The 26,184-nt window shown below is 34.2% G+C and overlaps 1 protein-coding gene across 2 annotated transcripts; it reads right to left on the bottom strand.

The window, feature by feature from the left end:
- Window positions 1-5,649: 5,649 nt before the first annotated feature.
- LOC110102086 (protein FREE1) lies at window positions 5,650-24,837 on the bottom strand. 2 transcript variants are annotated; one of them, XM_028693251.1, is made up of 11 exons: window positions 23,659-24,837; window positions 22,092-22,151; window positions 21,257-21,343; window positions 21,007-21,138; window positions 20,385-20,531; window positions 17,394-17,459; window positions 17,190-17,300; window positions 9,064-9,156; window positions 6,284-6,317; window positions 6,124-6,197; window positions 5,650-5,989 (listed from the first exon to the last, which is right to left on the bottom strand). In XM_028693251.1, exons 1-11 carry the CDS (start codon window positions 24,637-24,639, stop codon window positions 5,912-5,914), a joined length of 1,863 nt encoding a protein of 620 aa, XP_028549084.1. In that variant the 5' UTR covers window positions 24,640-24,837; the 3' UTR covers window positions 5,650-5,911. The 2 variants fall into 2 exon arrangements, with proteins under 2 accessions (XP_028549084.1, XP_020685918.1); XM_020830259.2 differs by lacking the exon at window positions 22,092-22,151 and having other exon boundaries at window positions 23,659-24,834.
- Window positions 24,838-26,184: the final 1,347 nt, after the last annotated feature.

Genomic DNA, 26,184 nt, shown 5'->3' on the forward strand with positions numbered 1-26,184 from the left:
TCCCTTTTATGCTTCTTAGAAAATAAATCTATGTATATCCAGGGTAGCGGAATAAGATCAAACCAACCGTTGTAGTAATAAGACTATTTCAAGCTGAGTCATATTTGTAACTATTATATCTTTCTTAGAAGGCAGGACTATATTACAACATTTACAAAAGAGTGAGGGCATTAAACAAAAGAAAAGAAAATAAATGAAGATATTTTTTTTATGATTTAAAGTTGGGTGATTAAAATATAGAAATACTTCAAGAGTATTTAGCAAATCACAGAGATTTTGAGGTAATTTTGTAAAACTGTGATTAGCCTTCTCTATTGCTAGGGAAGGCAGCGAGATATATCATAGAGAATTGAGGAATCTTAGCCTACTCTTGTTCTTCTATTTTTTTTATTGGTAGGAGCTAAGGGAAAGAGATCAAACCTCATTTATTCTTCAATTGGTCTAAGTTATTACAATGAGTTAGGACTTGGTAGGGGTTTTAAGGATGGTCCCTGCTCCTCTATTGGTAAGCAAAGAATCCTTGCAGCTTTTAATAATAAGAATTTAAATTAGGAGCTCAGAGCTTGAGAGGATAATATAATAATAGGTAAATCAACCGGGGTTTTCATATTTGGGCCATGTTTCAAATAGGTCCATGGTTTTGAAAACCTCCATTCAAGTCCACCACATTTGTATCATGCTTCACTTTTGTTATTCTATTATCACAACCATCAATTGAGTAAAAAGACATAAATATGTTCATATTTTCCCTCAAAATTTCACCACCTCAGATGTTTGGTTATAAATGAACAGAGTCGAGTGCATTTTTCAAGTTTGTTCATTTATTTTCTTATGAGTTTGAGCTGAGTTTAAACATGATTTGAGTTTTAAAATTTTATTCAAGCTTGTTTGTTAATTTTCTCTTTGAGCTTTAATCAAGCCTAATTGATTATATGTTTGATACTAATCATTTAAACATATAGCCTAATTACTACTAGAAACCATCACTGAATTTATAGATTTTAATAAAAAAATTTTGGCATAATTCATTAGTTGTTGTTTAAATTGTTTGGTGAAGTTTAAAATTATTAAGACACTATTTAAAACTATATATCTAGCTATTTATTTAATACATATACATCATAATATGCATAATTTTTAAAAAATATTAATTATATAAATTTTGATACAATGACTTATAATAAGTCATCAATAAAAAATTAAACCATTATGAAATAAGTTTTCATATTTTTAGCAGGTTATTTGTTAAACAACAAACTAGTATGTTCATGACATAAATGAACAAGCAAGTCATTGTTCAAAATTGTTAATTTTTATATGATGAGCTTTAAAGTTTTATTCAAGTTGTTCAATTATGTAAATAAACAAATATAAACGAGCATTATACAAACGAGTATCGAGTTGTTCATCAAGTACACTACAAACCTACGTGGATAATATTGCACCCTCACATTGCCAAAAACCCATTATACAAATGTTCGAGCCTTGTATGAATATCAATTTTCAAAAGCTTGTTCAAGCCTATTTATAATTATTATTATTGAGTTTGAGCTATAATCGTTCTTTATTAAACAAGTTTAATTGAATATATGTATTATATTAATGATTCAAACAAATAGACAAGTCTTTTAATCTATTCATGTTGCTACATATTTTCATCTTATACTTCAGTTAATTTAAATAACTTTTGAAGTGCACTGAACATAAGAATATTAATATAACAATATTGAATGAGTTATTAAGAAGTAATTAAGTCATTATTAAATTAACATTTTTTAGCTACGAGCTATTTGTTGAACAAAAAGCAAGTATGCTCACGAATCAAGCTGGCCAATGTTCAAACTTGTTCATTTATATGTCGAGATATAAAAATTTTACTTGAGTTTGTTCAACTAGATAAATAAACATATATAAATGAGCATTACATGAATCAACATTGAGCTGACCGTCAAGTGCATAAATTACTTTACAAACCTAGCCGCAATGACTACATAAAGCAATGGCTGATGCTTTCCACCTTCCCCGTTATTTACAATTTCAACGCATAAAGGATGAACTCAAGTTGCAACTTGTGCAGCCAATATGATTTTAGGTTGTTATGGCTTAAGACGGGAGATCGGAGTGTAAGCTTGCTCTCTAAGCAGATACAGAGAGTTTAAAGAGAGATCCAAGCAGAAACTTGTTCTCTGAGAGTCTGAGTATATCTAAATGGTCTGAAGGGGGATTTAAGTGGAGGCTTGTTCTCTGAGCAGATATCTATAGGATTTTGAGAGATCAGAATGAAGCATGTTTTCTCTCTGTCTCTCTTATTTCTTTGGAGAAGAACCCTAACTGAGGAGAAGATGCTAAAAGGATGGACCTTTACAGCTTGATGGGGCAAGGCACAATGCAATTAAGAGCATACTTTAATCTTAGTTATAATGTCTTTTATTCTACTAATAATTTTAACTCTACTAGTAACATATATAGTTAAAGGGTTTTAGAGTGCTGTATGAGTTAGATGGCTGGGATCCTACAATAGTAATTATATAGCATTGGTGGTATGAGTTAGATGGTTGGGGTCCTACGACAATTATTATATAGCATTGGTGGTATATTAATAAATACATATATTTGCGGCAATTTATTACTAAAAATATCTTTTAAGTTTAAATTTTCATTTAATTTTTTTTATCACTATTTCTTTAAATACTCTTATAACATCCAAGGAAAATTCATCAGTTGTAGTAAATCACCTTTTTTGCTCTTCTCGTTAAATTCTTCCACAGAATCTTTTCCTTCACTGTTATTCTCCTAGCAGGTCATTCTTTGATCCATATGATAAAATTAGACATTATTCCCATCGATGAATTTGAAAACATTTTTCAGGCATTTAGGAGTTGTTGGCTGTTGAATAGTTTGCTTATTAGTGCTCAGGGTCCATTTTGTTGCTTGCAGAGTAAAGTGCAATTTCAAGAGAAAATTTTGTTCTCTTTTTTGTTTGAACAAAATCTTTGCTTGTAGTAGGTTTGTGAAGTTTAAAATTCATGTTTATTTGTTATCATATTCAACTAAATGATGGACACAACTACTTTTGATCTGTTGGTTGAGAGCTTAGGTTTCAAACTAAGAGGTCTTGGATTCAAGTCTTTGTGTTTGTGTTGTGTGTGTGAGTTTGCCTTAAATGACCTAAATGTCTCCAAAAAAAAAAAAAACTAAATGATGGCACGAATTTCATGTTTTAATTAAAACATGTTCTCTATCCACTAGCAACCAAATGATCCCTTAGTGAATGTATGGTTCTTTCTATCGGGCATAATGTTCAATATTTCAACTCTTTCAAAAGGATCATCTTAGCCTGGGATCATTTTTATCCTTTTTAGATACCTGAATATTCCATGTACTTATCTTTCTCTATCCATCAATTCTCTTCCTCTCTTTTTGGAATCCTTGTTCTCTCTCAATTTGATTAGTCGCAATTAATGTAGTTGTATGGTGGCTATTGGACGAGTCCTTGCTCCAAACATTTAGTTTTCTTTTTTTTTTTAACTGTGTACTTACTATTCGCAGCCTAGCAGTTAGGCAATGATGAACCGCTGTCAGCTCCGCCCTCTCTCTCTCTCTCTCTTCCCACCACACCCAGTTTAGCATATTCAATATTCACTGTTAATAAGCAAATTATTGTAATTTTGATGGTCGTTATGATTATATCCTAATTATTTGTCAGATTTATGTGAGATTATATATAGCTATACTGCATATTTCTGATAACACGGAGTTGATCTTATTGCTGACCCAATATAATGAGCTCTTGATCGGATTACTGGCTTCAAATTTCATTTTATTTCTAAGATATGGAGATGTTGATGCAGACTACTGAGATTTAACTGCAAATGTTTAACGAAAATGCTACTAAAACCTTAGAATTGCCATGCAAAAGGGTAATGAAAGAAGCAATACTCAAGCTCTGGTTTTCAAAATTCATTAGATTCTTGTATTATGATTTTAATTGGTTAATAATATATTTTTTTCATCCCAAATAAATTTAATGATTTTGAGATTTATTATGATTAAACTAAATTATTTGCCTATTCAAGCGGCTAGTATGCTATACTTACACTTCATTTATAATGTCCATATTGTTAGAATTCTTCCCATTTTTATAAATTAGATTTAACTTATTCGGTTTACTTTTTTGAAATGCAGGGACTAATTTTATTTACCGTCAGCACACATCTGTTATTATTTCATGGCTACAGGATCTTTCGCGCCTTCCAATGCAACATTATGAGGAGACGAAACTGTTCTGTTACAGAAGGGCGGGTAAGAATGGCCCACTTGTGTAGAACAATACAGATTAAGTCGAGATATTCTTTCCTCTCATGAGTGTGGAATCTTCAGCTGGAGCTTTCAGGTTATAAATATTAGATTATTGAATGAAGAAAATAACGAAGCTTGCGTAGTTAAGTTTTGGGTTAGATTGCTTCTTTAGAATTTGAACTGTGTTAATGAAAATTCTTGGGTAGAAGCGTAACTTATGATTGGCTCAGATCTGTTATTATTTATGTTTACTTTTTTCCTTGAATTTATAGTTATGATAGTAGAAGTTTTCTTTTTGGTAATTGTGAACACCAAAGTGGAAATATTAAAAAAAGAGAAATTAGTGTAAGTATGCCCAGGCCTGTGGTTCGGGAGAGAAAAACAATCGATCAGTATCTCACTCGGCCATGACTCCCAACATCAATTGTAGCAGGTTTAGGATTTACAATCTGTTTCCAATTATTTCTGTGCTTTATTTTGACTTTGTTGAAGATATGATTTGACTGTCGTATGAATTCTTATCGATTTATTGTCCAGTTTCAAAAAATTTCAAGAATTTTAAGAAAGAAATAAAAATGATCATAAAGTTGAAGCAGTTTGAAAGTGACAATTGCTACCTTATAATGCATGTATTAAAAGCCTATAACAATTGCTACCTCCTTCATTTATGTTTACTTGCATTTGTGGAATTATTATTTTTTTTTTCGAATTTTGTTGTATGTTACGCCCAATGGTTGCTTAGCTTAGTGGGGCTTGTGGACGAACTGAGGTGATGACGGCCCGGCCCACTTCATTTGAAGAGATTGTTAATGTGCCTGAAATTGGCGAGTTCAGCCATAAGCACGAGAGATTATCAAGCAAACGATGAGAGGACGAAACGGAATAGGAATATAGTCAGGTCATTATGTTTTATTTGGCTCAAACTTGGCCAACAGATATAACTCGTTAGCTCGTCATTAATACAAATCACATGCATAATGATGACTTAAAGAACTTCCGCTTTATTGACGAAGCCAAAATACCCCAAAGAGAAAGTGGCATATTGCATACAATGAATAAAATTATTATATTCGAGAAAATAATGCTTCAATATCAGTATTTGCATTAAATAAATTGAGAAGCATTTACTGAAGTGTTGGCGTTAGATTTATTTTATATTAATTTTATTATTTTTTTTTAAATAACTACACTACAGCAAAACACTCAGGGACCAAATAAGCATACATTACAACTCGCCTATCCCCAATTTATCTTTCATCAACATAATTTAGCTTTATTTAGGAAATAAAAATTTACTATGTGTTGGCCTATCCAATTGTTTAAGGAAAAAAAAAAAAATCTCAGAAAACAGAAAGCTCAACTCACACATACACATACATATATGTATAGATATACAGTAAAACAAGAATCAAACGACAACCACCACATTCCCAAATAATCTATAATAAATTTGATATAAATAAATAAACAAAGTGCGTGCGTGCAGTGGGAAGAGAGGAAGCAATCAATAGATAGATATACTGTAGAACAACAACAATTACATTGGTTGGAAGGGAAGGGAAGAAACTAAACAACCGCCACTCCACCATGAGACCAGATAGAGATAATATCATCAATGGGCGCTCACAAGAAATGGATTTTGGCAAACACCACATTCTATTGTTTCAGAACCTGAGTTAGGAACTTGAACCTGCAAATCAGCACCAATAATTTAATTACTCATGTATTGCACTTATCTTAAAATAAATCCGACTTTTGAGATAATCTCCTAATACAATTTTTTATTTTCTTTTTTAGAGGTATAATGATGGATAAAATGAATACCTGTAAATGGACGGTGCAGATAGGACACGCCACTTCCCTCATCTTCTTTCCAGATGAATCAGACAATTTCGAATCTATAAGAAAAAACACAGAATAATGTTACTATAAAGTCCGCCTGAGTGTAATAAATAAGCAAGCTCACGTATTCGTTACAAATTACCCGATGAAGGCTTGCGATTTCTCTCCATCTCTTCCTGTTAGATGGCGCAAATTTAACAAATATATTAGAATTCAATAACTTGCATAAATTAAATCTTTAGGAATCAGATAAAAATACACTATATTATTAAAAAATCATGTTTATTATCGAATTTAAAAAAATATAAAAAATGTCATAGCAAATCATGTTTATTATTGTATTTACCATAGCAAACAGAAAAAAATAACATCATATGGTGCGGTCTATCAATCAAAAACCTATAAAGCATGAATATTTTTATATCCACATATAAACTAAAGCAGTAGTTTACAAATATACAGCAATAGGCTAGCATTCGTGATCATATTCCAAAGGACTTAAGAATGTCAAATTACGGGAGGCAGAGGCGAAGATTCCGCCGAGAAAGTCCGCACCCCATGGGGATCCTCGGTAGAGAGGGAAAAGGAAGAAGGGAGGGCTGTTTTGACATCGACTATGTTTTGTATGCTTTAAATAGTTTGTTTATGCTAGGGTTTAGGGGAGGGATACTGGTGTTTGTTGAATTTAGGTTTTCTTAGGTTGTGAGGGCTATAGTAGGCGGTTAGGGATTTCGGAGAGCCAAATCTTCCTCTCCAATTGAAGATCCAATTGTATCTTGTTATTTTCTTTCATATTTCTTGCAATAAAAAATTTTGTAATGTGTTCTTCCCAAATTCTCTTAGCAGTTCTCTGATTTGGTAGAAATTACATCTAGTTCCTATCAAATCAGTATCAGAACAATTTTTTTGGTTCAAATACAAGTCACACTCTTTGAATTTTGCTACATTTTCTTCTCCGTTCTTGCTGATTTTTGCTGTTTGGAAGCCAGATTCACATCAAAGTTGTTTTTTGTTGTTGGAGCCTAGATCTAATTACCTATGACAAGAAGAAAGGTAGAAGTAATGGAAGGGAAGAACGGACAACTGAAATGAGAGTTTGAGGAAAAAATTTCAGAGTTAGAAACTCAAATTTTAGCCATCCGTGAGAAGATCGATAGAAAGTTTGCTATCATGGAGGAGATGATGAGGAAGATGCTCGAGGTCAGAAGCAACAGGAGCAGTCGACGACTAAGTGGGGAAAATCCTAATCCAATAAGGCGAAGGTAAGATCAGGAGATGGATATTTTAGAGAGAGAAGAGAGTGCCTCCCCGAGAGCCTATTCCTATGGATAAGTTTGGTAGAGGGTATGTGGAGAGGCGTGAGGGGGTTTGGCATGATCGAATGGATGCTAAATTTGAAATAAGAGGGACTAATTATAATCCGAGGGGTACAAAATTTGAAAGGGAAGGGATTAAATTTGAAAGAAGAGAAGTAGATTATGATAGAAGAAGTGTTGAATTTGAAAGGAGAACAAGAATTTTGATGAAGGGTATGGGTACAAGCATAAATAGGGGGAACGGAAGAGCTCCGAGGATAAGGAAGATGAAGATGCTTATTTTTTAGGGAGAGGATGCACATGGTTGAATCTACAAGGTGAAAAGGTATTTTACCATCAATTGGTTAACGAAGTAGGAGAAACTGATGACAGCCATAATGTGCTTAGAGGAAAAAAGCATTGGCATGGTACCAGTGGACGGATACGAGATAGCTCATATGGACCTGGAGGAAGTTTAAGGACTGCTTGTTGTAATGTTTCCAAACCAACAGGGGAGAGATTTTTATGAACAATTCTTTGATCTAAAGCAGGAGACGACAATGGTGCAGTACCATGAGCAATTTGAGCACCTGGCCAGCCAACTAGACCGGCTTTCGAAGAATATACTAAATGGGAACTTTATGACAAGGCTCAAAACTAGAGATTCGGGCAGTAGTTAGAGTGATGATGCCTCGTGATTTGGAAGAGGTTATGGAACTAGCCCAATTAGTGGAGGTCAGAGGCACCATAAGAGAGGATTATAGGCAATAGCTCAGGAGGTTTGTACAGGATGATCCCTACCTTTTTTCATCCAAGGAGCCAACATCAAGTATTCTTAGGGAGACCCCGAAGAAGAAGACTGTAGGAGGGAGACCTGGGGGAAACGTCGGGAAGTTCACAGAGATGGAGTTACAAGAGAAGAGGGCAATGAGGTTGGTTGTGTTTCAATTGTGATGAAAGATATAAACAATGTAACATATATAAGGACCGCACTCTTTAGATTCTCATCGTTGTGATGATGAAAAAATCAAGGGAGCCGTACAAGAGGATGAAGCAGTAGCAGCTTATGTCTTTCCACCTTGCGGACAAAGTGGGTCTTTGGGATGGGGGGTATTGATAGACCGGTCCCTCCAAGGCTGGCCAGGGAGTTACGTGAGGTAGAGGCGAAGATTCTCCCTGGAAAGTCCGCAACCCTTAGGATGGGACTCGGGGGAAAAAAATTCAAAGGGGTAGGGAGGTTAGTTAGGAGGGCAAATGAAGAGGGCTATTTTGACATTGACTATATTTTGTATGCTTTAAGTAGTTTGTTTATGCTGGGGTTCGGGGGAGGATACTGGTGTTTGCTGAATTTAGGTTTTCTTAGGTTGTGAGGCTCTAGCTGGCGGCTAAGGATTTGCGGTAGCCGGATCTTCCTCTCCAATTGAAGATCTAACTGTATCTTGCTATTTTCTTTCATATTTCTTGCAATAAAAAGTTTTGTGGTGTGTTCTTCTTCTCAAATTCTTCTTGTGGTTTGCTGATTTGATAGAAATTACATCTACTTCCTATCAATATCATCATTAACATATTTTAGAAGCATAAGTTATGAAACTAAAATGATATTCAAAAACCCAAAATGAAAATCAACCTGTAGCTTCCTAGCAAGATCTTCATGTGTCTGCGACACAGCAGAACGGTTGCCAGCCTCCTTAGCAATGCTCAAGTTTTGAGTAACTTCCGCCTGTAGATGAAATAATATTACATTTTTTTTTTTTATGAAATAATATTACATTAATAGCCAAAAAAACAAAATCTCATACTGTACTGGGGACAAGTCAATGCTGAACTAAAAATATTAACCCTTAAAAATATGTAGAGAGATTTGTGTACGATAAGTTAACAAGTCAATTCCTTCTTATTGGGCATCGTGAATCGTGATCCTTCTTTTTGGGTATTGAAAATCATGGGCATTACTAAACTTTTTTATTTGCTTTCTTGTAAGATATTAAATTTTGATTACTATTACATTATGTTTTGAAAGGAAAAAAAAAACATGTTTGTTGAACAAGCTTTGCTAAAATTGAGAAATGTTAATCTATGAATAATGATTTTTTGTGTGTTTCATTGTTCCATCATTTCCTAACTTGCATCAGTTAACCTTAGAACCTTAAGTGTCATGTATCAAATTGATATCATAACTTATTATAACATCATCACATACTAAAAGTAGGATATAATGCTTTGATCAATCAAAAGATTCATAAAAGATACACCTTAAAGAAAATTGGCAAGTCAAAGCCCTAAACAAACACAAGTTAACTATCAAAAGGATTTAAATTACATGCTTGCATTCAATCAACACGTATAATCTAGAGAAATTTTCAAACTTCATTGACAATTTGGAATACTTCTTTGAAGATTACCATTAATATGATTTTGAACAACTTGTATGTGCTAGTGGTTCACAATCATTTGACAAAGTATTACAAATAAGTGGCCTAAACTAAAACATAAATTATAATATTTGTCATTTAGTGAGTATAAATATCAATAGCATGAACAATTTAACAAAGTAAGCTACAATCTACCAAAAACCCTAAATGAGGCTTTATCCAAATTTTAAATATCAAGGCATGTTATGAGCGTTATGTTAGGACAATCACACATATAATTAAAATCCCAAAAGAAAAACTATTACCTTCTCTCAAGCATGATATTAATATGATTAGAAATAGGATTCAATATCAAAGTTAGTTAACATATGACTGCGATCAAATTTTATTTATTTTTCAAAACCAAATTAATAATTTTTAAACAAATTAAGACCAAATAATCAATGAGAGAAATCAAATTGAAGTCTCTACAAAGAAATCCTTAAATCTCTTCTGAAGCATATCAACTAGGGGTGTAAACAAGTCGAGACAAGCTCGAGTTACCCCTGTCTTGAGCTTAAGCTTTATTAATTAATAGAGTTCAAGCCTGAGCTTTATTTTTCGAGTTCGAAACGGCTCTTGAGCTAGCTCACGAGTCATCTTGTTTAGCATGAAAGAGAGAAAATGATTATGATAAGAGAAATTATTATAATAAAATGGTTAAAATAATGAGAAAGTAGAAAATAAAAATAACTTAATATAATAAGTGAGCTATATTTTTAAAATATTTTTAACATCTTTGAACTTAAAACTATATATGTTAAATTTTAAGTGCAATTTATATTAATATTTTTTAAATGAGCCGGCTTGCGAGCTGACGAATAGAATCAGGAGTGACTCAAGCTTGGCTTGTTAGCTCATCGAGCTCGTCTCACAAGCCATTTATCGAGTCGAGCTCGAGCCAGCTCACAAGTCGGCGTGTCACTTACACCCCTAATGTCAACCATACGACAGAAGAATCATGTGTAGTCGGATATGATCCTAATAAATAAGTATAGTTCATGAATACATCATCGATGATGTATTAGATACAAAAGAAGTTCTACAATTGCAATTGGAATATATATTTGATTATATCTAGTTAAAATATGTATCTATGTTAGAACATGACTATGAACTAAACTTATACTTAAACAAGAGTTAGAATATGAGCTTGAATTAGGTATTAAATTGGAGTTTGAGGTCAACTTTATATCTACATCTTCATTAGAAACTAACCTTCACACTGAAAATGAAACAACAATTGAATCTAAACCTAAATTGAAATGAAATAGCAATTGAATCTAAACCTAAATTGCAATTAGAACATTAATCGAATTGAGTGGACTCCTGAATGTGAATTTGAGCTTTTAGTAGAAAAGAAAACCATTTCTTGTTGAGATTAATAAACTAATATTGAATATTCTTTGCTTTCCATTTTCTCCTTGCAAATTAACATCCAACACCATACTCAATAGATTTTCTACTCTTGTTCCACAATTAATTTTGTAAATTATAAGATTTTGTCCACTATTGATGGTAGATATCACATGTTTCTTGTGTCAAGGGATGTCATCCTTCTTTATGATGATTCATACTCAAAGGTTTCCAGATTTGCATGAAAACTATAAATATTTACTTCATCAAAGCCAATTTTTTTAAAAAAGGAAGAATGAAGCAATATAAATATTTTTATTCATTAAGCATCATGCGTATTATTATTATTTTATTTTTTAGATTTTTATTTCCTAGTTCATTAATGCAGTTCGTGTCTATGATAATGGGATGCATTTTCTATTATTTTAGTTATCTTTTCGAGACAAGCCTATCCTTAAAAGGTTTCGATCTGACCCATGACATTCCAAGTTCAATATATTTCAGGTTTATATTTGGTTAAGAAGTTAGTAACTTCAAGAAGAATTAAATGAAATATTTGTTTCCCTTTTTTTCCTCCCTTTGCCTACCAATAATGTTTTCATGTTATCAATTTATGTGCTTCCCATTACTTTATTGTTTCCAACCTCCAATCCCGCTATTTCCCTTCTTGCCTTCTGACTTTTGCAAGCCCACACTACACGTCACTTGATCCCTGAAACAATAGCAATCAATGACTTATCCTTAATTACCTTTTACGACCTTTGCATTCTCAAGACTTTAGCCCCAAATGACACTTTTCTACTTTGGTTCCTTCAGCACCGTGCGAAGCCTTCCACTACTTTTTTTCCTAGCTTGACTTCTACTATTTCCATGTTGAACTTTCCTCTGCCAATGTTGGAATCTTCATATTCTCTCTTAATATTTGTGTACTGTTACATGTAATTCTTTAAGCACTTTGCAGGTCTGAACGACTACTTCCATAGAATGTTTTTGTACAAGCATGATGCTTAAATTAATACTAACTGATCTCTATTCTCTATCTCGTATCATTTAATTATTCATGTGTGAGCCATTGAAGTTTTGTCAAGTATGATGTCCTGGATTCCTATTTTGTTGCGTGAGTATTAAACATTGTTGAGATTTAATAAATGCTCTTAATTTTTTTTGGGATGTTTCAAATTTTTATGCATGTTATATTATTGTTTGAAATGAAAAAAAAAAAAGTTATTTTGCATTAAAAGTGACTAATATTTGTTAATGTTGATAGTTAGAACATCTGAATTGTGATTTTTATGTGTTTTATTGAGCATCTCATCATAGGTTACATTAGTAAACAATTGAACCATAAGCTATGATGCACCGACAGGGAGATGGCGACACGGAAACGACACGACACGGACACGGGACACGGCAATATTTAAAAATATAGGACACTGGTGTGGCGTGGACACGACATAATATTTTTTTAATATAATATATAGAAATTCATATGATATTATAGTAAAAATGACAAGCAATAATAAATCAATTTCATGATAACTTGTTTAGCTTATAACATAAAGATGTTTAGTACAAAATGTCTAGTACAACCACAAAAATATAAGCAAAAAATCATTTAGTACAACATGAAGGTCAAACTACTCAATAGAGGGAATGATAGAATTAGATTCAGATGTTGGTCTTTGGCCTTCAATATCATCATCATTGAATATCATTGCTTTCAACTCTGATTCATCTAGAAAAAGATTTGCAACCTCCAATAATCCCATATCATCAAGGCACTCGAACCCATCTCCAGCAACATCCCACTTCTTGTTATCACCTGTCATATAAAGTGAGGAATTCCTTGATAGAAGACGAAGATTTGTATGCACATAAACTATATATTCAGCACGTTGTGGAATTATTTTATTTATCTTCATTAATTGAATAAATAAGTATGTGCTCCAATTCTCTCACAACAGGAACAGGATGATACTTGACCAAGAAGTTTTATTGCTATTGTTTGAAGAAGCGGTGCTGAAGCTCCATGAATCAACCACCACATTTTTTGATCCATCCTCAATCTATCAACCAAAAATTCTTAATCACCAAAATCATCTAAATATCCAAAGAACTTTGCAAGTTCTATATTAATTTTTCTTCTCTCCTCCTCATTTGAGAAATATCTTTTCAGGCATATCTTTCTCATATTTGAAACTTCTAAATCTTTTTGTGGTGAGACACGTTGAGGGTCTTCTTGAAGTGATTCTTTACTTGAATACCTTCAAATAATACAAACTACAAAGCATATAAAATTATATGTTCATTTACCAACAAATTTAAATTAATTTAAAAGATGAATATAAATATACTTTGAATTTAATGAATGAGCCAAACAATGCAAAGGTGTGTTGCTTTTGCTCCACCTATCTTCAAGAATGATATAGACAATGTTCCAAAAACTTGAGTCTTCATCATATTACTTCTTTCATATCTGTATATAATTTCTTTCACTTTTGCTAACATAGAGAAAAAGGATTCATGTAGCCGACCCCACGTAGTGGGATAAAGGCTTGATGTTGTTGTTGTTGTTGTTGTTGCTAACATAGAGTCTCACATCTCATAAATCAAATGTAGGCATGATTTATTTGTGTCGGCCTCTCTTAACATATCATAAATTGGATCAGTGAAAGCCAAAATGTAGTCTACATTATCCCACCACAAATCATCTAAGACCTTTTCTTTAACATACCTTGACTTCCCAACATCATCTTCTCGATAGCTAGACCACTTCTCACTAATCACCATAGATTGAAGAGCATTTTTAATTTGTTTGAATCTTCTCAACATGATTATTATAGAGACAAAATGAGTTTCAGCAACAGCTAACATTTTCAAGTGGGAGAAATCATTAAATATTGAAAGTCTCATCGAATGGTTCATAATAAAATTTCTGATCAGAACAGCGTCATCTGCAACATCTGTTATCCATAGCATTCAACATAGATGATTTCATTAGCCTCTATATTCTTTGCTGCAAAAATATTTTTTAGAGCAAGATTTAAAATGTGCACAACACAGGGTGTCTAAAATATATGGGGATAAGTTTGCTCCACCAATAATCCTGCAGCTCTACACACAGGTGCATTATCTGTAATAACCTGCACAATAATTGAAGGCCCAATCATGACTATCACATCTTTAATCAAATTGGCAATAAAATGTTTATCCTTGTATTCTCCTTCACAATTCACTGTTTTAATGAACATTGGATAAACGGCCATGAAATTAATAAGGGGTCTTCTTTGATGATTTATCCAACCATCACACACCAAACTAACATCTTTTTCTTTTCACGCTTCTTTTGTTGGTTCAAGCAATGTCTCAATATGTGCTCTTTCTCTTTCTCATAATTTCGATCTTAATGCATTGTAGCCAGGTGGAACATATCATGTGATGTTGATGTTACATGCAAAAATGAATGCATTTTTATAATGAGGATTCCTTGCAAGATTGAAAGGAAGTCCCACTGAAAAAAACATCCTTGCTATTTAACCATCTAATTCCTCTCGCTGCAGCAAATTAAAAGCTTTCTCTAGATGACTACTGGCTACTCATTTTCTTTTCTTTGTTTCATATCCTTCAATTCTAAATGATAAAACTTGATCAACTCTCACAGATGAGGAAGAAGTGTGGGATGAGCCATGAGTAGATGGCAAATGTATCTCTTTAGGGAGTGTCATTTGGATCCTAGATTCAGCTTCATCAACTTGTCTGTTCAATTCAATCAACTGCGACGTAGTAATCTTAGGACACATTTTTATTCCATGGCCAGAAATTTTAAGTATATGTGCTTCACCCTAGAATAAGATCCTTTGTAGGTGCCACCACAATAATTACATTTGAATGACACATTCCCTCCTTCAAATGTTTTTCCTAACTTTGTAACATGAAACCATAACAGCTTATCAGTTTCTACAGATGGCTCTTTTGAACCTTTACCTAATCCACTCCCGCCAGCAGCAGAGCTCATTTTGCTAACAAACCAATCATACATATGAATACATCAAATTAAATTGATATGAAGTAAAATCAAAATATCACAATAATAAGACAACATGAATACAACAATATACCGGTCTGCCGGGGGGTCCAAGGGGGCACAGCCCCCTGGCGGGGTTCGACCTGGTGGTACCGAGCATGTACCTAGCAATACTGAGCGGTACTGAGCATGTAACTAGCAGTAACGAGCATGTAGTGAGCGGTATCGAGCATGCACTGAGCGGTACCGAGCATGTACCGAGCATGTACCTAGCGATACCTAGCAGTACCGAGCATGTACATTAGGTTTTTCAACAATGAAGAGAAGAAATGGCGAAATCCACTTACAGGTATTGGCTCTCTTGCGCGCGGAAAGTGCTTTGTTTGGCCTTGATTTCGAACTTTGCCTCGAATGACCGCAAAAATCACGCAAGAACGAAGGAATGGGAAAGACAAGCTCTGCTTGGCCTCGGCTCGAGCGAAAATGACGAAGGAACAGGAGGCAAAGGCAACGGACTCCGTTTGGCATCGATTGGGAGCTCTACCGGTCCGCCCTAGAAGATTTCTTTTGTGGATCGGAAAAATAGGGCTTCTCGTTCGTGGAAAAGGCTAAATAGAACAGACAATTTTATCATTTAATAACCGGACACGCGTGTCCGATTTTAATTTTAATTTTTAAAATTGCGACACTCCAATGTCGCGTCGGACACGTGTCCATGCCGTGTTCAGCGCGTGTCCGTGTCTGACACGTGTCCGACACTGCATACCCTCTTTAAGCGGAGTGTCGGTGCATCATAGACCATAAGCATCCTACATCAATCTACATTTATTCCTACCTAATAATTCAACATTAATTTTATTTACTACCAATCTTAATTGGTTCATTTTTTATTCTTCAATGTACATGTCCAAAACACCTAAATCTATTTTTCACTAATCTCATTAGGTTTTATTCCCACAATTTCTTTAATATAATTATTTCTCAATCTCTCCCTCATAAATTTCCCATACATGCATCTTAATAATATCACATTCTCCCTTCCAACTTCAACTAAAAGTTACATAATCTCAACAAAAATAATTGACATCTCAACATATGTTACTTGTCATTTATTTTGGGAGAGCAATTTTTTATAAATGTTTGAAAAGCTGTTGTGAGAAAATTAATTTTTTTTTAAGTTGTTATGGTAAATAATTTTTGAAAAAATTGGACAGTAACTTTCTTATAGCTAACACACTTTATCATATTTGATTGTAAAAAACAACTTCCCATCATAAAAATAATTTAGGAAAAGCGGCTAAAAAGTGTCCATACAGAAGTATGGCAGCTTTATGAAAAACATGACCCCACCAGTCCCTTAGTCTAAATCACCAGACTATATCTTTTGAAGTTTTTTTTATTCATATAACTGGGCAGCCAAATCGGCTGCATGTATCACAATGATTACAGAAATATGCATTCTTCAGGATAGCTGAGAGCTAATATCACGAATCAGGGAAAATTAGAAGTAGGCTGACAGGACCAACTAGTTTAGGAATGAGAAAACCATCAAAAGAATTCAGGATGAAAAATATTCAATGCGCATTGGTGTGACAGAAGCAGGGCCCCTCTAATTAACTAATTAGATAGTGTTACAATCTGTTAAAAACATAAACGTACTATCATACAAAAATTATTTTGTTAATTTTAAAAAATTATTCCAGGAAATTTTTGGACAAACCTCAAAAAACTTAATTGAAGTCAATCAAACTTCTAGGCTGTATTAACTGGGTCAAGAGTTTGACCTGAGTTTGGTTGTTGAGCGAACAAGAAATTAGCTAGCGGACAAGGTACCCCCAGTTATAGCAGCATAAAAAGTACTTGAAAATTGAAATATATAATTTTTTCCTAAGCGAGTTTAACATTAGTAATGTTCTTCTTACGTAGATTGCAAAGTATTAGATACATGATAAAGAAAGATACCATGCATCCGTCACAAACACGGACTAGCTGAGCATTCTCATCTGTAGTTAGAGCAGTTCTTCCTTGGCTACATTTGTCGCAGAAGATATCACCACAATTCCTACAATGATGCTGAAAAATATAGTACAACAGAAAATAGAACTTTGTAAGTCTAGGATTTTAGCAGGCACTAGATTGCAATAAAATTCAGAAAGTTATTATTACCCTACGAACAAAAGGCCCAAAAGCAACGGCACAAGATGTGCATTGTGAGACGGCTTCGTCTGGAACCTGAAATCACCAATATGTATTTTAAGAAATTCATTAAAAAGATTTGGCAGATGATTAATATATCAACTAGTAATAAAGCGCAACACCTAATATACGCATCTACAAAGCACCCACACTAATCACATTCACTTGTAGAACGTATGATAATGCAATCCTCAGTCAGAGGCTCCTGCTTCTCCGTAAACTTAATAACACTCAAGTTTAAAACTTTTCACATAGCAATCTGTTTGCGGTGCTGCTATAGATGCAGTCTATCTAGAACAGACGATAAATAAACAGAATAAAAACTGAAGCCCAGGTGGCCATTATAAATTTCTTCTAGCAAGAGCGAATTAAGCCTGCTTGCAAACTCAAAATAACATAAGATGTATTGAAGAAGAAACATATTATCAATAGGACTGATAAGGATTTACCATTAGAATGAGAAATTAAAGCAAAGATCACCGTAGAAACTAGATGTCTACTGCTAAAAAGTGCGGGAATTGAAGATTAAAAGTACATCAACAAAAATATGCTTCTTAAGATTGGTAAAGTACAAAAAGTGTTTAAAACCTAAAATTATTCCCCCAACACCCTAAGATGCCAAAACTGCAAGTTATCATAACCACAATATAAATCCCAAATCTCAGAAACTCTCCTGATGAGGTCCAAAATTGTTGCATTTATTAAAATAAGCCATAGTAAATAAGTAATCATCATCATCACTAGCCTTATGCCAACTATTTATGATCAACATTATGAATTCTCATCTTCCACCCATTCTTGTTGACTCGTGTATGAGGTGTTAAACTTATCCTTCACAAATCATTTTGAACAACTTCTATTTATGTAATCTTAGGTCTACATATTTTCCTTCATGATACTATGACTCTAATTTTATGACATCATCTAATTGGCATATTTTCTGCCCGCCTAAATCTAATTCCAATCCCCTCATCTTCAATGGATGTTACTCCAACCTCTCTTTTGATATAATCATTCTTTAATTTATCATTCCTAATTTTGCCTCATATCCATCTGAACATTCTCATTTATGCTACATTCAACTTAGCACAACATTTAGATCCATATAACACCATTAGCCTAATTGCAATTTTATAAAACTTACCTTTAATCCTATGACATGTTCCTATCACACAAAATACCTAATACGCGTCTCTATTTTAACCATATAGCCTTACTCTAAAAGTTATATCTGCATATATATCACTATTCTTCTGCATAATAAATTCAAGGCATCTAATTTAGGGGTGTAAACGAGTCGAGTTTTGGCACCATCGAGCTCGGCTCGTTAGTCGGAAAGCGAGCTCGAGCTCGAGCTCGGGTCGAGCTCAAAAGACGAGCTCGAACTCGAGCTCGTCACACTATTAACGAGCTCGAGCCGGCTCGCGAGCTACTTGATTATGATTAGATTTTGCATTTTTCTCATTTTTTCCCGCCTAATTTTTCATTTTGCCGCTTGTCCTTTTGTATTTTAAAAAGTAGAAACACTAGGATTTGTTTTTAGCATGAACCTGCAACATTTTTTTGGGAAAAGTAATTAATAGTTTTTTATTCATACTTTCTTAAAACTTCTCTCCTATATTAATGAAGATGAGATATAGGTTGTACTATCATATCAGAAGTCCTGTCATATAGGCCGAAATAGGTATATTTTTATTGAATAGCCATCCTTTTTTTAAAACTATGCCCAAACTCCTCTTAGCAGATTTATTTTTTTTAACTAAAAATATGTTAGCTAATTAATCTAATTAATTAAATAATTTTGAGCCGGCTCGCGAGCTCACGAGCCAAGCCTGAACCAGCTCGAACTCGAGCTCATTTAATAAACGAGCTCGAGTTTGAGCTCGAGCTCGAAGCTCGATAAGCTCGGTTCGCGAGCTTGTTAACGAGTCGAGTTCGAGCCGGCTCACGAGCCGGCTCGGCTCACTTACACCCCTAATCTAAATATATCACAACTAGCTATTAGAGTCATTACTATATTGGAGTTAGATTAAGGATGTTACTCCAACATCTAATTGGCATATTTTCTACCCGTTGAAACCACCTAAATCTAATTCCAATCCCCTCAAGGCGTGCCTTAGCGCAATTTCTCCCATTTAAGCCTCAAAGCCCACGCAACGAGTTCAATATTTGAGGAATACGCCTCAAGTTTACTGAGGCGCGCCTCGCCTCATGGTTGAGAGGCGTCCACCTCTAAAAATTAAAAAAAAAAAAAAAGCTAGGTACATGCTCGGGGGCAGCGCCCCCTTGGACCCCCGGCAAACCGGTATATTATTATATTCATCATCTTTAATAATAGTTGTTTGTGTTAGTCTGCTTCTTCATGAGTGCATGCTTTGTATAAGCTTTCTTAATGTAGAATAAGTAAAGCATAATTGTTCAAAAATATTTAGGGAAGATGAAGATAAATGATATTGAGGAAGGAGTTGATTGGGAAACATGGACTCTATAGGAGAGGAGGAAGGGCAGAGAGCAGTTCATCATAATGATGATTCAAATGAAGACCCCCTTAGTGATGACAATGTTGATGACTTATGAGTTCTTATATGATATGTCATTACTATTTATTTTTGGAATTATATGTTAATGAAAAGAATACTATGATTTGGGAAAGATGTAGTTTGAGTTGAACAATATTTCATGTTGTCTTATTATTGGGATATTTTGATTTCACTTCATATCTTGTGCATTTTTATATTTTATATATTATTTACTCATTAGTATATACAAATTTTATCATTTTATGTTTACGCAATTTTTTGATTTTGAGGCTTATGCCTCAAAACCCGATTACGCAATTTTAAACATTGAAGTAGATAATTCATTTCTCTGCAGGAAGGCATGACAGAAAAAACCAGCAACCATGTCATTTCACTTCAAACCATATCAGGGAAATTAAGTCAAAATTAAAGCACAGTTTACCCAATGATCTTTCTCCTCATTGCCTGGTTTCATCTTGTTCATCCAGTCAGCCAAACCCTTTTTCTTTTCATTTGCCTGTTCGGATGGCTTGCCACCATCAGCACTTACTCTGCTTCGGCCAACATCACTGCCACCCATCTCCTTAAGCTGGTATTTGGACATATTCATAAGATTAGCATAAATGTAAAATTGTAAACAGAATGCGAAACCTTTTTGGTTAGGAAGCTTAAATAAACATTCTTCTCAGTACAGAACACATTAAAAAGAAAATAAGTGCCACATACATCATGAGCAGGCAATTCAAACTCTAAAAATTCATCAAGTTTGAATCACTATAAACATAGTACAAAGATCCTGAAGGCAAGTAACTAGTACATAGATCAGGAAGAAGGAAATGGATAACAAGATTTCAAATGAAATTTCTAATATTATCTCCTGGAAAACTGGCATATGAAATTTGTCCTACTCTTACTTGACATTGCTCAGGCCTGTAAGCCAAAATTCATATGTTAGGTCAAATCCCAAGACAAAAAAAGCCAAAAAAAGCATATCATACTTCATGAAAAATGTCATGCAAGAAAATTTACATCAAATACAGCAACTTAGGATTTAAATTTCTTACCTGCACAGATGCAGCAGTTACAGTGTCAAGTATGGTAGTGGTGGTGTAACTATTAGATTTCAGTCTGATGCGTTTGGGTTCGATATCAACAGAGCTTTTAGACCAAAAGCAGAATATGGAAGAATCTAGAACCTAAACAAGGAAATCCAAATTCCTCAAAATCAACACATAAATAAGCAAAATAACATTTCCTATGGCATGAATAGCAGCATTTTTTGTATACTTCTATGAACTAGATAATAAACATTACCTCCCATCTTGTCACATTTTCCAATGGATAAATCCTCAAGGTCCTGCTAGTACTAGGATCCAGCATGCGAATTCCATCCAAACCAATCTGTGTGAACAAAATTACAATTTGATGTTCAGTCTAAACACAATGACTGGGATTATGAACTTTGGACACATGGTTCTTTATGAACACAGTTCAATGGGCTATCATACCAGCCACAGTGCTAAAGGAATTTATTTTGTAGCATCTAAACATAATCCAGAGGGTATTAAACTTAATCAAATAGATACCAACAGTAGCAGGAATAAAGAAAAACTAAAAACAAAAAAAGTAAAAAAAAAAACAGCACTGCAAGATGATGTTCTTTATCGACGTAGATTCAAACATAATAACCATGCATCAAACTTGCTGGATTTTTTCATTTTACCAAAGTAAGTTATATTTCAAAGTAATGATGCGGAGCTTGAAAACTATGCCATCTGTATCACAAAAATAAATTGAGAAGAAAGCTCCTCATGATGGTCCTACATTAATTTCCAATAAGAAATTTAACATAACGGTAAATCAAAATTAAGTTGTCAAACATTTAAATGCTTCATCATGCCAAGGATGGCAGCGCACAATATTGATAGAACAAGCACCCACTATTAAATGTAACTTGCAAAGAAGCACGAGTGACTAACTAAATCCTAGCAAGAGAAGGATAAATTCACAAAATAGTCATAGATTAATTACAGTATATGAGGCCATTTCAATCAAAATATTTTCAGAAAGTACAGGAACATGAACTGCAACTGAATATGGACAGCTTGATGGTCTTAGCCTGAAAGATAATAAAAGGCTCACAAATTACATATTCTCGGTTATAACTACATAATACCACGATCTTTATCAGAAACTCGATGGTCTTACCCTGAAAAATATTCATAAGATCAGCATAAGAAAATTTCCTTTCACAAGGATTATAAATGCAATGCACAAACTTAAGGTTTCCATTTAAAATACCAAAACAGTTTATCATATCTCAGGCAGCATGACTTACTACTCCAGCAATAATGTCAAAGCGCAACTTCACTACTAGACCATTGCCTATAAAAACTCTAAACATGAAAAAAGCTAAATTTCAAGATCATAATGATATCAGCAAGGAAAAAAAATTAATGAACAAATAGCCAAAGAAAAGCTAGTTACAATCAGTCAATCACACTAACCTAAATTGCATGAACAGTCTCAAAACAGTAAAGAAAGGTATTACCAAAAAATGGAAAGATAAGAAAATGTAGAAAAATTAGACGACCAGCAAAAAACAACTACCTTTGATTAGGGTTGCAAACAAATTCGTGCATTCAAACAACTCAATACTCATGCATAGAAAGCTTACTTATGTTTGCTTATTTAAATAATTAAACAAGCTTGAACCCAAAAAAAAAAAAAATTAAGGCCCAATGTATAAATGAACAAGTTTGAACATTAATTCGCTCTATTACATGTTTCATAAATGAGTGTGCTTAAAAATAAATAAATAAATAAATGAGTGTTCTTGTTTTTTACCACATTGCTTGCAAAACGTTCTATAAAATGCTCACTTATTGATGGCTTAATTTCTTATTTGGTTACTTATTTTTTTATTTTTATGCTAATTTTCTTATATTTATGTTTTTGTGTTAATTTTGTTATGTTGATGTTTTTCTATTAATTCTTTTATAGTCCATGCACTTTAAAAACTATATATATATATATATATTAGAGGTAAAATCTTATGAAAATACCAAACAAATGGGGTATTCACATACATGTCCCAAGTTTCTTATATATTTACATGTTTGACACCTAAATCATTATATTTCTTTATATATCACTTAAGCATCTAAATTACATCAAAATAAATGCATGAAAAGACGTGCTTTACTTTAAATAAGTTAATATTAATAATATTTTTACATGATTTAGAGATTTAAGTGTTATATAAACAAACATAAAAAGTTAGGTGTTAGCTACGTAAATGCATAAATTTTTTGTGCCATATATGTAAATCACTCTAGATAATACTTATATCAACTTTAATTAAAGATTGTAAATTCATTTACATCTTACAATTAGGTTACATGTTTATATCATTAGCATAAAACACATAATTAGTGAGGCATCATTACAGTTTGAATTCCATTAAAAAATTATTAAATAAATTAGAACAAGATTTTAAATTTAAGATCACGTTCAAATTTGCTTAGAACTTGATATGAAAATAAATGAACCAGCATGAACAAGATAGTGATTGGCTAGACTAGGATCTGCTCATTTACTGCCCTAATTTTGATAAAAAGTACTGACTATGCAAAAAGTAACATCACCAGCATATTGAAGCTTGAACTCGACAGGCTAAGAATAAAATTAAAAGAACACAGACCATCCATTCAAACCTGGCAAAGAACGTCGGTGGTATTCACGTTCGTCCCTTCTGGCAAAAGTTTAACCCGGAATTTCTGCACTCCACTCTTAACATCCTGCTGAGCTTCTGCCTTTGGTACCGCCCTAACAATCTTACCCGCACTCCCAACTTGGTCACCCCTACCGGAAGAAAAGCTAGTCGACCTCCCATAATCATCAAACCCGCCCCAAGCCGATGAAGATGAAGACCTAGGTAACGTTCCACGAGCACCGTACGGCTCTGATCTACCGCCATCATAGGCATAGACACCCTCTCCTAATCCATCATCCTGCGCACTAACATGCCCATATTGAAACTCCCGCTCCGGCCGCTTTTCATAAAAATCCTGATCATAACCAGGCCGGCTTTGCCCGAAGGATCCGGCAGCGTTCATGTCATACTTTCCAGAATTGTCATTGTAGTACCCAACGCCATGATCGAATCTCGGGACGCCACCCTGATAGGTGGTTTCGCTAGGAGCGTAGACAGAGGTGGTGACGGGAGGAGTAAGATCGGACCTCTGAGTGGGATCAGGATTGGGATTTGGGAGGTTATAATTGTGATGGGAGTCATAGGAATGGTATGGGGCAGAAGAAGGTTGCTGGAGATTAGAATACGGCGCCAACGCCGGACTGGAGGACAGCTCCGGCTGGAAGAGAGATGAACTGTAGTTCGCATAGGGAGGGTATTGCGATGCCGCGTCTTGAGATTGGGATTGAGGCTGGGAATACGATGGAGCCGAGGGCGGTACCGTTGGGATGGGATCCGCATGTTGGGAAAAGGGAGGGTAAGGGGCGGTAGAGGCGGACATGGAGGACGAATAATGGGAAAAAGGCGGAGCGGAGGCGTATGACGGATGAATCGAATTAGGAGGAGCAAACTCGTTGGGATTGGGAGTAGGGTTAGGGTTCGGATGGGATGGAGGATACTGATATGCGTAGTATTGGGAACCGAAGTCGCTCCCTTGCTGCATCTTGATCACTTCGATCTCTTCAACAATAAGGGGTAGCCAGGGAGATCGGAGGGTAATTGTTCAGGGTTAGAACTCGATTGATCTGAACTTGAGGAAAAATCCTACGATAACTCAACTTGTAGACAGATCTATCCTTTGCGTTCTTCCACCTTCAGCAGCGGAGGACTCGGGGACATTAGGAATAGGTCGGTGGAGTTTGTTGTTCCGGCGGAGCAACGTATAGATTGAATAAGTTACCGACATGAGTATACAAACATAACGTGTAGGATATGCCGTAAAAAATTTTAACTTATACTTTGAAAATATTATTAAAAGAAAGCGGGATTTGCATACTTCTATATTACATATTTAATATTTAAATATTATATTCCTAGCACTCAAATATTATTTTGACAATAAAAAATATCATTCTGTTAAAATAAAGCCTCACTCCGTCTCTTTTATTCGGCAATCCCTAACCTGCCAACATGAGGACATCAGGCCTTATTTGGTTATCCAAATTATTGAAAAAAATCTCTAAAATATGTCGTTATTGTAAATTGTTTAGTTATTCCATAATCACTAGTTGTATTATTCGTTAGAAGAATTGCTCCAGGTTTAAATATTTCGTAGCAGAAATTGGGAAACAACAAAGTTTATTATGGGTCTTTTTCGATTAATAGCACTACTTGGGAAAGTGCTCCTTGAAAGATTTGCTCCAACCTGCAAAGGTTTCGCAAAGCATTGCTTCTATAGCATCACCTGAGAAGTTTCGGTTAACAACAAGCAGAATGAATGTAGCAAAAAAAGAGATGCTAATGATGCAAAAAACATAACAATTTTTCTTGTGATAAAGAGCACTTACCATCAAAAAAATGAAGCGTCAAAAGAAGGAATAGAAAGGTGTGGCACAAATGTAAATGAGGAGTTCAAAGTAAACTTTTTGAACATACCAAATGTTTCATAGGAATCCGTTCATTAAATTCGAAGTGTTGTAGCTAAGGTAAATTTTGCAAACTTAAGACAAAGAAAAAACATAGAGAAGAATAAGAAGGGAAGAAAATGACAAATGTAAATGAGGAGTTCAAAGTAAACTTTTTGAACATACCAAATGTTTCATAGGAATCCGTTCATTAAATTCGAAGTGTTGTAGCTAAGGTAAATTTTGCAAACTTAAGACAAAGAAAAAACATAGAGAAGAATAACAAGGGAAGAAAATGCAGCAGAGAGCTCATCCGGGAAATGCAATAGCTCGCTTGGAAAGAGCAGCTACGGATACACGCAGGAAAAAACCTATTCTCGTGCAAAAAGCTCATGCAGGAAGGAAGAGGAGAGGGAGTGAGGGATTACTGTTGACGGAGTGGTAATTTTGTTGTTAAATTAGTGTTTAGGTGGTATGAATGTAATATTTAAGTATTGAATGTTAAATATATAATATAGAAATAATAAAATTGTATGTATGTAAATCCCCCTAAAAAATATTGTCCTCTATTCTTGAGTAGATTTGATTAGAATAAGTTTTATAGATTTTATTATTGTACCTTATCTTAAATTATATATATATAT

The sequence above is a fragment of the Dendrobium catenatum genome, unplaced genomic scaffold, assembly GCF_001605985.2.
Source record: "Dendrobium catenatum unplaced genomic scaffold, ASM160598v2 fragScaff_scaffold_243, whole genome shotgun sequence".
NCBI lineage: Eukaryota > Viridiplantae > Streptophyta > Magnoliopsida > Asparagales > Orchidaceae > Dendrobium > Dendrobium catenatum.